Source organism: Hemicordylus capensis, chromosome 1, assembly GCF_027244095.1.
Source record: "Hemicordylus capensis ecotype Gifberg chromosome 1, rHemCap1.1.pri, whole genome shotgun sequence".
In the NCBI taxonomy this organism is placed as follows: Eukaryota; Metazoa; Chordata; class Lepidosauria; order Squamata; family Cordylidae; genus Hemicordylus; species Hemicordylus capensis.
Window position 1 is genome coordinate 14,339,490 of NC_069657.1, and position 14,018 is coordinate 14,353,507.

The window sequence follows — 14,018 nt, forward strand, 5'->3', positions numbered from 1 at the left end:
CCTTCTGGGAGAGAACTAGCATGGCTTCTGCAAAGGGAAATCTTGCCTCACCAACCTTCTGGACTTCTTTGAGAGTGTCAACAAGTGTGTGGATCAAGGTGATCCAGTTGACATAGTCTACCTGGACTTCCAAAAAGCTTTTGACAAAGTTCCTCTTCAAAGACTCCTGAGGAAACTTAGCAGTCATGGGACAAGGGGACAAGTACATGTGTGGATTGCTAACTGGTTGAAAGACAGGAAACAGAGGGTAGGTATAAATGGAGAGTTTTCACAATGGAGGGAAGTAAGAAGTGGGGTCCCCCATGGGATCTGTACTGGGACCGGTGCTTTTTAATTTATTCATAATGATCTAGAAGTTGGGATAAGCAGCAAGGTGGCCAGTTTTGTAGATGGTATCAAACTTTTTCGGGTAGTGAAATCCAAAATAGATTGTGAAGAGCTCCAAAAGGATCTCTCCAGATTGTGTGAGCGGACAACAAAATGGCAAACGTGGTTCAATGTTGGCAAGTGTAAAGTGATGCACATTGGGGCAAAACCCCCCAACTTCAAGTATACGTTGATGGGATCTCAGTTGTCAGTGACTAACCAGAAGATGGATCTTGGGGTCGTGGTGGACAGCTCGTTGAAAGTGTCGACTCAATGTGTGGCAGCTGTGAAAAAGGCCAATTCCATGCTAGGGATCATTAGGAAGGGGATTGAAAATAAAACTGCTAATATTTTAATGCCCTTATACAAAACTATGGTGCAGCCACACCTGGAGTACTGTGTACAATTCTGGTCACCACATCTAAAGAAGGATATTGTAGAACTGGGAAAGGTGCAGAAAATGATCATGGGCTTAGAACTCGATGACCAAGAAGATCAGGGGCCTAGAGCACCTTTCTTATGAGGCAAGGCTACAACAACTGGGTCTATTTAGTTGGGGAAAAGTGGATAGTGAAAAATTATTTTCCCTCTCACATAACACTAGAACCAGGGGTCATCCCAAGAAATTGAATGCCGGGAAATTTAGGACCCAACCAACCGAGGTACCTTTTCACACAACACATAATCAACTTGTGGAATTCTCTGCCATGAGATGTGGTGACAGCCAACAACCTGGATTACTTTAAGAGGGGTTTGGATAACTTCATGGAGGAGAGGTCTATCAACAGCTATCAGTCAGAAGGCTATAGGCCACCTCCAGCCTCAAAGGCAGGATGCCTCTGAGTACCAGTTGCAGGGGAGTAACAGCAGGAGAGAGGGCATGCCCTCAACTCTTGTCTGTAGGTTTCCAGCGGCATCTGGTGGGCCACTGTGTGAAACAGGATGCTGGACTAGATGGGTCTTGGGCCTGACCCAGCAGGGCTGTTCTTATGTAACTGCTCACAGTTCTTAAGGAAACGCCAGTCTCCACTTTGTGATATTATGTTGTTAATATACAGATTCAAATTTATGAGAGCCTACAAAAGTAGATGTTTGACATCTACAAGTTTTAGTTTTGAGGGGGAGTGGTTGATGGAAATATTTTCAGTTCAGTACAGAGGAACTGCACAGCTCTAACAAAACATGAGACACAGAAAATAACTATATAGGTTTCTACCTGTGCATGGAAGAGCGATAAACTCCTAACAGTATGTAGAGGAATCAGCACTTTCACCAAAAACTGTTTATGCTCTGCTTTAAGAGGTAAAGCAAAGCCATTGATAATACTGAAAACAAAAAAGAGAAACCTTTTTAGTATCACTATTAAAAACATTTTCTTGAGAAACCAATACTCTGTAATAACAATAAGACACTTGTCACATTATATTGCTCAGGCTGAACAGAAACTAATCACAACTATGTCAGAGTCAAATTTTGGCATAACTGAATACATAACTGAAGCACGGTCAAAAATCACTCAAAATCAGAGGTTATATTTTATATATTTATAAAGTAAATATATTTTATTGTATAAAATATACAATATTTTATATTATATTGTATCCCTAAACTGCCTCCAAGAAAAACATATTCATTTGATTTACTGATTCATGCAAACAGTGCATGATATGTATTAGTCTAGGGGCATTGCTCATAACAGTGCCATTAGAAGTGGGCTTTGGACTTGCATGCGTCCTCCCTTGCTGCAGCTAAAATACTTAGCATCTATTGGGTGTGTTCACATGAATTATCTTGGTATAATCCTTACAACCACCCTGAAATTTAAGTATTATCCACATACTTTTAAATAGCCTACATTGATATGACCTTGTATTTAAACACACACACGCAAAAGAACATAAGAGCTGTTTTGCCAAAACTGAATATCCAGTAAAATACAGACAGTCTGGCAACCTCCACTAACAGCCCAATCCTTTAAATCTATTTTTCCAGGGGTAACATAGAGACTTACACTAGCACAGATAAAGCAGCAGCCCAACCTTGGAAAGTAGTTTTGTCCTATATCTAAAAAACCAGTATCTGGCCATAACACCTGCACTCAGAATTGTGGTATTATTTGTGTTTTTCACAGCAGTGCTGTGTGCGCAGGGGAAATGGACAAGCAAAACAGAGCTGACAGCTGCTACTGTACTAGTGCTGTGAGTGGCAACCAAGCTTCAACAAACAGGTGCCCATCTTGCCAGAATCAAGGCTTCTCATTTGCAGCATCTTATATGCAACACAATAATTTGTACTGAGTTGTATGGCAAACATAATCATACTTTTTTGGAAGCAAGTGCTACTTCCTTTCAAGCAAATGTTTTGTGATTACCACAATGGACTCCGAAACTCAAATCAAAAATTTAAAACTCTTCCCGCACCATATGTTGAGTTCAACACCACATCGGAGTGTTTTATGTGTTATCATCAATACCTGCCAATCTACTGCTCATGCACTGACAAGCTGAAACATGGAACGAGTGGATTCAAGACTTTCACCCATTAAAACTGAGAGTTCATTACCTTCCTAATATTTCCAGCAGTTCAGCTACACCATTGAAGTGTTCAGTTTCATAAACAAACCTGCCAAAACCAATTAAATAGATTAAATGCTCACATTTATTCAATTACATAACCCAAGGCAGCTTACTTAAAAACAAACAAAACTAAGGGTGGGGGGAACTTACCGTAGAAAAATATTGTTAATCTGTTTTCTGATAAATGCTCTAAGACCAAGGAACTTGCCATAAATTCTGTGTAAGACTGTTTTTAGATAGTCCCGCTCTCGAGGGTCTTCACTGTCAAATAGCTCCAAAAGCTGTTTTAAGAAAGCACAGAGAGTCGAGCACTCAGATATGATGCCAAATTCTAGCCTTTGCATCTAAGGATCTGTTGTATGTGACCCTTGCCTCTTTGCTTGCTTACACACACACACACACACACACACACACACACACACACACACACACACACCTACCTCTCTATCATCTGTCCTGTATATTTGTCTCCTACCTACTCTGTGTCACTGATCAACAACACTTTCCTCCCAAGCACCAACCTACCAGGACAAAACTACCAGCATATTGCACATTTATTTATCTTGTTTATATCCCACTCTTCTTTCAAGGAGCCCAGAGCGGTTATGTTTATCCTCACAACAACCCTGGCTGGTTGTTTATCCTCACAACAACCCAGGCTGGTCTCTGGGTCATCTAGGAGAGACCATATTACTCCTGTATTGAAGGAGTTACACTGGATGCCGATATATTTCCGGGCAAAATACAAGGTGTTAGTTATAACTTATAAAGCCCTAAACAGCTTGGGCCTTGGGTATTTAAGAGAATGTCTTCTTCGTTATGAGCCCCACCACCCTTTGAGATCATCAGGAGAGGTCTGTCTGCATTTGCCACCAGCTCGTCTGGTGGCTACTCAGGGACAGGCCTTCTCTGTTGCTGCCTCGAGGTTTTGGAATGCCCTCCCTGCTGAAATAAGAGCCTCCCCATCTCTGACAATTTTTTAAAAGTCTTTAAAGATGAATCTGTTCACCCAGGCTTTTAACTGATACTGTTTTTTGATTGTTTTTAATGTTGTTTTATAATATTGTTTTTAAAATTTTAAATTGTCGCTTTAAATTTCTTGTTTTTGTTTTTAACTAATGTTTTTTCTTGTAAACGGCCCAGAGACGTAGGTTTTGGGCGGTATAAAAATATGTTAAATAAATAAATAATAAACAAACCCTGTGAGGTAGGTTAGGCTGAGAGATATGTGACTGGTCCTGAGTCACCCAGTGAGTTTCATGGCTGAATGGGGATTTGACTCGGGTCTTCCCAGTCCTAGTCCAACACTCTAACCACTACACCACATTGGCAGGCCTAACAGAGAAGTTGATTCAGGACTTCTGCACAACTGGAACTGGCAATGCGTTTCAGCACAAAGAGAAATGCTTGGCCTGCTGCCTCCAAGCCATCTTTCCCCATCTCTCCCTGTCTATTTCTGAGCACATAATTCAGAATGTCAGTATGGAGTTTAGGTGCTGGTTACATGACGGGACATTTGTTCCCACTTCAACTTGCTTGTGCACTAAGGTAATATTTGGATAATCTCTTCTGGATGCCCCCCACCCCCATCTGAGTTAAGACCGGTGGAAATGGGAGAGAGACCCTTCTTGGCTATGGCGTTTCACTTGTGGAATTTTCTCTCCAGGAGGGTCACCTGGCACCCACCCTGCTGTGTTTGCCTTGTGTCAAAAAGACTTAATCTCCCAGGGCTTTTAAACTGTTTCAACTGCTGCTCTGATTTAACTGTAATTGTGTCTTTTTGTAAAGGGACCTGGAGACACTGTTGAAGGGCAACATTAAACTTTTTAAGATGAGTGTTTTCGTCAAATTATCTATTCTTGATGCTACCACTCCATCCCACCTTCTGCCCTCCAGCCAATATAAGAGGCAATTCTGCAAAGTTATTTTTATTCATTTCAGTGCGAGTTTCTCATGGGCACTTATGCACAAGAATGTAGCCTGAGTCTAAGAGACTCTTAATCATTCTAATAAATAAAACCTAAGTAATATCAAGTCTTATCCCAAGTGTTGAAGAAAACCGCTTTACATACCTGTAATACAAATTTCTGATCTATGTACTTTTTGGCAATGCTGGGCTGGAATTCTTGGCTTTCCAAAAATCGTATGAAAAATTCATATACAAGCTGCAAGAAATCAACACACAGTTTAGGACTGTTAATTGACCTAAGCTTTCTATAAACTACAAAAATATTGTTTCTGTATAAAAAGAGTGACAGGCAGCTGAAGGCACCCTCTAAATAACTGCTCCTGGATCAGACAAGAAAATTGTCCCTTCTGCAGCTTCCCACCCCACATCCTGTCCCCAGGAGTTAAATGTGTGGTAAGGTTTTTTGTTTAATTCAGCACTTAAAAAAGAATTATCTCTCCCCCCGCCCACCCACATCTAATTTAACTGTGACTACTTTAAGGGACATGGACCCCATACAACACAACTGTTACATACTCCAAACTTTTGAGATATGGTGGGAAACACATCCAAATATGTAATCACATATTTCCATATATACATTTTAAGCTAGTGTGACACAAGCAAAGTGCCCATTAGTTTCTCTCATTTAGCTGTAATTCCAGCTCACGCTAAGAGCAGGCATTGCCAGCCCTGTAATGCTTGCTCACTGGCTTGTCAAAACTCCCAGGGGTAATCAACAAGCACATTCCCTTGCCCTCCAGACTCTTGAAATCATATAAAATAAAGCAATTATGATGTTGACAAGAGTTGGTGAAACAGTTTGGAAACATTTAATATTAATTAGAAAATGTTCAGGAGCATTCTACAACAATGCACATGGCTAATGCAGAATAATGTGATTTAATCAGGAGTCACCAAGGTTACGGAAAAGATTTTGCCTCTTGTTTGAAGCCAAACAGCCCCCACCCCCCATTTTATTTTATTTTATTTGCTTTGAAGGCCATTTCTAGAGGGCATCATTGATAGCAGAAAAAGGAAGGGGAACTTATCTATTCCTTGCCCCATATCCTCAACTTCAAATCACCCTGCCAAAGCAACCTCCTCTCCCTCACGATAGAGTTTTTAATGTGTGGACATCATGGGTCAAAGAGTCAAAGGAGTTGCAGTTTGGAGCACAAAGGGGTTATGTGCCTGCTCATCTCCTATTAATCATACCCTCCCAAAGCAGCTTTTAAAAGGAAATAATGTGTGTGTGTGTCTGTGTGTGTGCTTGTGTGCACACATGTCCATGCGCCAGGCCCATTGCATATATTTGCATACACACTCACAAAATTTCTTTTCCATATTTTTATATAATATTTTTACATTTCAGTCTATTTTTGTATTCTTCCTATGAATAAGTTAGTGTACACTTAAAAAACAGAAGAAGATTTAAGAACAACAAACCACCTGTAAATGTGGCCATGATGCTTCAAGGGTGGGTTCATCTTCTTCTGGATCAAACTCATTGCTATCACTAGGAGGAAGAGTTCGGAATATATTGCAAGATACCTATGAAATAAATAACAAAGAATTAAGAGCTGTTCTTGCACAAAAATAGTGAAATTCAGAGGATTGAGTTAAACATGCTGCTCAGAAGATTCAGTCTTTCACCCTCTATATCACTGGTATTCCTATAACCTGTTCTGTTGCTTGGCTACAATTACTCTTGCCTATCAAGTCTATTTTTATGCTCTTCTGGAACTTTTGTGTATGTTTTAACCTGAATTTAATGTTGCTCGTTTCCTTGTGGCTCTCAGCCACTGGGCGAGCTGCATCTGAAGACCTGCAGCAGCCCTGCCTGGAGGGTCAAGGAGGGGGTGTGGCAGTCATCTATCGAGAGATCCTCTCCATTCCCAGGTGCCCAATCAGGAAATCTCAGAATTTCAAGTGTCTGTCCTTGAGGGTGGGCATCCGAGATAGGCCGGGGATTCTGCTGGTGTACCGACCACCCCACTGCACTTCAGTCTCCCTACCTGAGCTGGTGGGGGTTGTCTCGGAAATGGCTTGGGTTCCCCCAAGCTTACTGTTTTGGGGGATTTCAATGTCCACGCTGAGGACCCCCTAGTGGATGCGGCTCAGGATTTCATGGCCTCTATGGCAACCATGGGCCTGTCTCAGTTGGTATCGGGCCCTACCCACACAGCAGGACATACTCTGGATCTGGTTTTTGCAGACCGGGGAATAAATGATCTGGAGGTGGGGGAGTTTGAGATAACTCCCTTGTCATGGACAAATCATCATCTGGTGGGGTTTAGTTTGACTGCTCCGTCTGCCCTCTGCAGGGGTGGTGGGCCGATTAGAATGGTCCATTCCTGGAGGCTTATGGATCCACTCGGATTCCAGACGGCCCTCGGAGTTTCGAGTGTCCAGAGCTGGTGACCCTGTTGAGGCCCTGGTTGATCTCTGGAATGGAGAGACGGCTCAGGCTGTTGACACGATTGCTCCTAAATGCCCTCTTTGGCTTGGTGGAGCCTGTTCGGCTCCTTGGTTTTCCTTGGCGCTTAGGGCAATGAAACAACTCGGGCGAGGGCTGGAACAACGCTGGAGGAAGAGTCGTGACGAATCTGACCGGACAAGGGCTAGAGCCCATTTTAGGGACTACTCCATGGCAGTGGGGGTGGCGAAGAAATGCTTTTCTCTGCCTCCATTGCATCTGCTCAGTGCAGACCAGTGGAGCTGTTTCGTATAGCAAAGACATTGCTGCACCCCCCCCCCCAGGTAATGGGGGAGGAATCATCTACAGCCCACTGTGATCAGTTTGCGTGTCACTTTGCAGATAAAGCTGCTCGCATCCGTGCTGATTTCGACTCCAGAGTTTTGGCAATTCCGGCAGACAGGTCTCTGGTACCATCTGGTCCTATTGTGTTGGATTATTTTCCTTTGGTGCAGCCTGAGGATGTGGACAAGATCCTGGGCAGTGTGTGGGTGACATAATGTGCTCCTGACCCTTGCCCTTCATGGCTAATAAAAGCTGCCAGGGAGGGTACAGGTAGATGGTTGGAGGTGATTATTAATGCCTCATTAAGGGAGGGCAGGATGTCATTGTGCCTTAAGGAGATGATGGTAAGACCATTGTTAAAAAAGCCCTCCCTTGATCCCTCCAACCTGGACAACTATAGACCGGTCTCTAACCTGCCATTTTTGGGCAAGGTGATAGAGCGTGTGGTGGCGTCCCAGCTGCAGAGGGTCTTGGATGATACAGATTATATGGACCCTTTTCAATCTGGCTTCCACCCCGGGTATGGGACTGAGACTGCCTTGGTCGCTCCAGTGGATGACCTACGCTGGGAACTAGACAGGGCGAGTGTGTCCCTGTTGGTTCTGCTGGACCTCTCGGCAGCATTCAATACCATCGACCATGATATCCTTCTGGGCCGCCTCTAGAGTATGGGAATCAGAGGTACTGTGTTGCAGTGGTTCTGGTCCTTTCTTGGGGGGACAGTCCAGAAGGTGGTGCTCAGCTCTGTGGCTGTTGGCTAGTGGGGTCCCATAGGGTTCGGTCTTGTCCCCCATGCTGTTTAACATCTACAGGAAACTGCTGAGAGAGGTAATCTGGGGACTTGGACTGAGTTGTCAGCAATATGCTGATGACACTCAGCTCTATCTCTCCTTATCACCTGATCCTGAATCGGGGGCTGGAGGCCGTGAGGGGTTGGATGTGGGCTAATAAGCTGAAATTGAATCCAGACAAGACGGAGGTAATGTTGGTCAGTAGGAGAGCCAATTGGGATGAGGAGATTTTACTGGTTCTGGATGGGGTTGCACTCCCCTTGAAGGAGCAAGTACACAGCTCGGGGGTATTACTGGGTACAGCTCTGCTTTTGGAAGCTCAGGTGGAGGCGGTGGCCAGGGATGCCTTTACACAGCTTCGGCTAGTACGCCAGCACTAAAGTAGATAAACTTCCCTTTATCGAGAAGGCAGATCTGGCCACAGTTACCCATGCCTTAGTCACGTCACGGCTGGATTACTGTGATGCACTCTATGTGGGGCTGCCCCTGAAAAATATCCGGAAACTGCAGCTAGTGCAAAATGCGGCAGCTAGGGTTTTATCCGGAGCTGCCCGGTGGGAGCACGTTACACCCATTTTGAAAGAGCTGCACTGGGCTACCAGTTTGGTTCCGGGTCCAATTCAAGGTGCTGTTTTTGACCTTTAAAGCCCTTAATAGTTAGGGCCCGGGATACCTGAGGGACCATCTACTCCCAAGGGTTGCTGCCTGCTTGATGAGGTCAGCTGAGGGGGCTCTGCTCCGGGTACCGACAATGAGGGAGGCTCGGTTGTCGTGCACACAGGACACGGCCTTCTATGTTGCTGCCCCCAGACTCTGGAATGCTCTCCTGGTGGCTATTTGCTCCTCGGTCTCCATCACAGTTTTTAGAAAGCATGTTAAATTCTGGCTTTTTACCCAGGCTTTTATATGATTGTCTCTGCTGTTGCTCTTTGTATTTTGTACTATTTTTATGCTTGTGTTTTAAATTTTTAATCAGATCTGTTTTATGTTTTTAGCTTAATATTTTCATTGTCTTTTTTGCAATCTTGTTTTTAAATTCTGCTGTGAACCACCTTGGGGTTGTTTTAATGAAAGGTGGTATATAAATGTAACAATAAATAAAATAAAATAAATAAAAATAAATAACACTAGCATATGACTCTAAGATTCATCTGTCCCTCCCTTGGATTATCATTGGGTTCTAAGCAAGTTATACTTGCTTCACACCATTCTATCATCATCACCATCTTAAATATTTTATTATTAATAATGCTACTACCACTAATATTAATACCAATATTACTTTTAAGACTACAACTAATAAAATAACACATTAAAACACTAGAAATAGCCCAATATAGTGACTACCCACTGCTATAGTTTGCACCTAATCTGGCCCAAGCAAATTTAAAGGAGCTATTTATGAAGACCGAATAGGCGTGTTTTACTTTAACAGCCCAGTTGAACAGTAGCTAAAGCTTTGTGTCTAGGCCACTGCTTGAAGCAGGGATCTGAACCTAGATATACCAAGTCCAAGTCCAAAATTCTAACCACTAGCAGCACTAGCTCTCAAGCAATCATCTAGTCCAGGGGATCTCAACCTTGGGTCCTCATATGTTTTGGGGATTTCAACTCCCATAATCCCCAACCAAAGGCCACTGGGGCTGGGGATTATGGGAGTTGAAGTCCAATAACTTCTGGAGACCTAATGCTGAGAATCCCTGATCTAATCTCCTTAATACCTTTTGCTTTCCAAGTAATTAACTTAAGGAGAGATTTCCAGGATAGGGAACTTGGAATAAGCTCTCTCCCTGTGTGAGTTTCAAAAACCCATTTTCATATTACATTTCAGCATAGTAATAATGCAATAGGCAAACCTACTTCAATATTTAAACAAACAGATACAGGGTAACAGCAGAATTCATATGAACATTTAGGATGTTGACTGGTTGAAAGGTGGGGCTGGGAAAACAAAAATGGCAGTTGTTTGTAGGAGTCATTTCTATAGCACTTTTCAGTACTAAAACAGGGTACTACACCAGGCTATAAAGAGAGCTTTAAACAGAATTCCATGATAGATAAAAGCTCATTATCAAGTATAAAACCAAGAGAGAAGAAAACATGAGCCAAAGACAGAAGCAAAATGAGGGAGGGGCATTCAGTAATTCAAATGTCACTACAGCAAGGATGCCAAAAAACGGCTATACGCACGGTCTCCAAGATCTATACACTAATGCACAGAATATGGGAAACAAACAGGAGGAACGTGCAGTCCTAATGCAGGAAGGAGAATATGATCTGATAGATAACAATGCAACTTGGTTGAATGAGACTTATAATTGCTACATAGTACCTGCTCAGTGGAGAAATGACTTAATTAGCAAGCCAGAGGTTGCCGGTTCGAATCTCTGCTGGTATGTTTCCCAGACTATGAGAAACACCTATATTGGGCAGCAGTGATATAGGAAGCTGCTGAAAGGCATCATCTCATACTGCACAAGGATGGCAGTGGTAAACCCCTCCTGCGGGGGATGTCAAAAACTACATAAAAATATTTGATGAACCCAAGTCTGTTACCTAGAAAAGATTTATATAACTGACTTGGAAGAGTGAACAGAGGGGACACGTATCAAATTTACAGATGAGATGTAGTTGCGAGGGAATAGCTAACACCTTAGAAGACTTAATTATTTTATTGATTTTATTTGTTTGTTTATCGCCTGACACCAAAGGCTCTAGGTGGTTCACAAAAAGAACTGCCAAAATAAAACAAGCTGTTAAAATAATTTAAAACATGTAAAACATTCAAAGATTACTAAAATCTGGCTTTAAAAAATGTATATCTATAGGGAGCGCATTCCAGCCAGGAGAGACTACAGCAAAGGCCCTCTCCCGAATCACCACCAGACATACTGGCGGTTTACAGAGACAGACCTCTCTCAATGACCTTAACGTGCAGTGGGGATCATGCAGAAGGCGGGGCTCTCCCAAGTATGGTTCCCTCTAACAGGGATTCCCAGACAATGTTGACTACAACTCCCATAATCCCCAAGCAAAAGCCAATGCAGCTGGGGATTCTGGGAGTTGTAGTCAACAATATCTGGGAATCCCTTAGACACTGTTCCCTCTAAGGCATGCACACATGCCTGCGCTCATAAGTTTTTTTTAATATATGCTCAGTTAATTTTAGATCTCACTCAGGCTGAATCAGGAAGGCCACATTCTGAATGCATGTGTGCACACAGTGCCTTGATACTCCCACCCAGAACAAAACTCATTCCACACACAGACAGAAAAAATTAGAGAGAACACTGCCCTTAGAGGGAATACTGCTACCAGATAACCCAGCCCTAAGCCAGGGCTTTAAAGGTAATGACCAGCACTTTATATTTCACCCAGAAACCTACTGGCAGCCAATGCAATTGTTTTAACACAGGCATAATATGGTCTCTCCGAGAAGCCTCAGAGACCAATTTAGTCACTGCATTTTAGACCGACTGAACCTTCTGAACTACATACAACGGCAGCCCCATACAGAGCTCATTGCAGTAGTCAAGGTTACCAGAGAGTGCACCACACTTCTGAGATCATTATTTCACAGCTATTCAATCGACAGTCTCAAATATTAGACCAAAACCAGTAAGATGTTCAACAGGGACAAATGAGAAGCCCTGCAACTGGGTAAGAAAAATCAAGTGCAAAAGTAGAGGATAGGGGAGACCTGGCTAGGCAGTAGTACTGTGAGAGACCTAGGTGTCTTAGTGGACAACAAACTGAACACAAGCCAGCTAAAGCCAGCTGCTAAAAAAGTGAATGCAATCTTAAGCAGAAGCATAGCATCTAATCATGAGACAGAATCATTCCACTCTATTCTGTGATGGTCAGACTTCACTTGGAAGCAGTTTTAGGCCAGCCACTAGGAAGAATTTCCTAACTATAAGAGCTGTCTGACAATGGAGCAGACTGTCTCATGCAGAAGTAGGCTCTCCTTTGCTGGAGATTTTCAAACAGAGGCTAGACAGTCATTTGTCAGGGATGATGTAGCAGTCGCAGTGGGTTGGACTAGAAGACTTCCACGATACCTTCCAACTCTAAAATTCTATGAAAATCTAATTTGAAAGATAGAAGAACATAGGAACAAGGAGGAAGTATGAAACAGAAGAAGGGAAGGATTAAAATATAAGCAAACATTAGCCAGGAAATAAAAGGCTTTAAAATTAGTCTTTATTTTTCTTACCACAAGAGGGTGTATTTTGCTACAATACTAGTAATGTAATGCTGACTTTTACTGAAATGTTTGGCATGCATAAATATATTCCGTCTCATAAACATTGCATATTGACTGTTGAGTCTATTAGCAATAGAACACAAAAGAAGCCCATGGATCATGTGTGAAAATGAATTGTCCCCTTTGCTAAGCAGAGTCTGCCCAGATCTGCATTTGAGTGAGACACATGTGTGAGCACTGTAAGATATTCTCTTCAGGAGACAGAACCACTCTGGGAAGAGCATCTGAGTGCTTGCATCCAGAAGGTTCCAAGTTCCCTCCCTGGCATCTCCAAGAGAGGGCTGAGAGTCTTCCTGCAACCCTGGAGAAGCTGCTGCCAGTTTGTGCCAACAATAATGAGCTAAATTGACCAACGGTCTGACTAGGTATAAGTCAGCTCCTATGTTCCACCATCACCCACCCTTGATCCTTCCAACAAGGAGCTCAGGGCAGTGCAAATGATTCTTCCCCCAGCCCCTTTTCATCCTGACAACACTAAGGTAGAAAATCACAGATGGCAGTGCTGATCCATCAGAAGAAAACTCATAATCCAAAGTAATGTTTTCATTAGGATTAGCCAAAAGGTAACAAGGCATCAAAGAGCAAGCTTCCAACTCCTACAGAACTCTTCATCAGACTAGATCAGGGCTTCACAATTTTGGCCTTCCTGCAGATGCTGGACTACAACTCCCATCTTCCCTATTGGTCACTGTGGCTGGAGATTATGGGGATTGTAGCCCAAAAACAGCTGGAGGGCTGTTGTGCAGCCCTGGGCTAGATGGTAAGCAAAAGAATGTGGAAGGTGGGGACCAGAAGGGAACATTGTTGGAGATTCCCCAACAGTTTGCACTTTGAGGGTTTTATGCAGACTTGCACCAGCCTTTGAAAGGTGTGAGACTCAACACACATGGGGCTGCTTGGATAAAGGATGCAAAAGACAGGTGTATCCCTTCTGAAAATACAGAATCTGGAAGTTTACACAGTCTAAACTCCAGCGTTTACTTAAAATGCAAAGGTTCCTTTCAAGGCATGAGAGACCAAAGACTGGACCAAGGTCACCTGTTAAGCTCCAGCATCAACATAAGAACATAAGAAAAGCCCTGCTGGATCAGGCCCAAGGCCCATCTAGTCCAGCATCCTGTTTCGCACAGTGGCCCACCAGATGCCGCTGGAAGCCACAGACAGGAGTTGAGGGCGTGCCCTCTCTCCTGCCATTACTCCCCTGCAACTGGTACTCAGAGGCACCCTGCCCTTGATGCTGGAGGTGGCCCACAGCCCTCCGACTAGTAGCCATTAATAGACCTCTCCTCCATGAAGTCATCCAAAC

General features: G+C 43.3%; 1 protein-coding gene across 8 annotated transcripts in view; it reads right to left on the reverse strand.

The window, feature by feature from the left end:
- PPP2R5E (protein phosphatase 2 regulatory subunit B'epsilon) overlaps positions 1-14,018 on the reverse strand; it is a 110,064-nt gene that overhangs the window by 14,861 nt on the left and 81,185 nt on the right. For all 8 annotated transcript variants that reach the window (XM_053287437.1, XM_053287441.1, XM_053287435.1 and 5 more), the window contains 5 exons: positions 6,343-6,444; positions 5,015-5,107; positions 3,093-3,223; positions 2,929-2,988; positions 1,583-1,691 (listed from right to left, as the gene is read on the reverse strand). In XM_053287437.1, the coding sequence (XP_053143412.1) occupies positions 1,583-1,691; positions 2,929-2,988; positions 3,093-3,223; positions 5,015-5,107; positions 6,343-6,444 (495 nt within the window). The remainder of the gene's footprint in view (positions 1-1,582; positions 1,692-2,928; positions 2,989-3,092; positions 3,224-5,014; positions 5,108-6,342; positions 6,445-14,018) is intronic.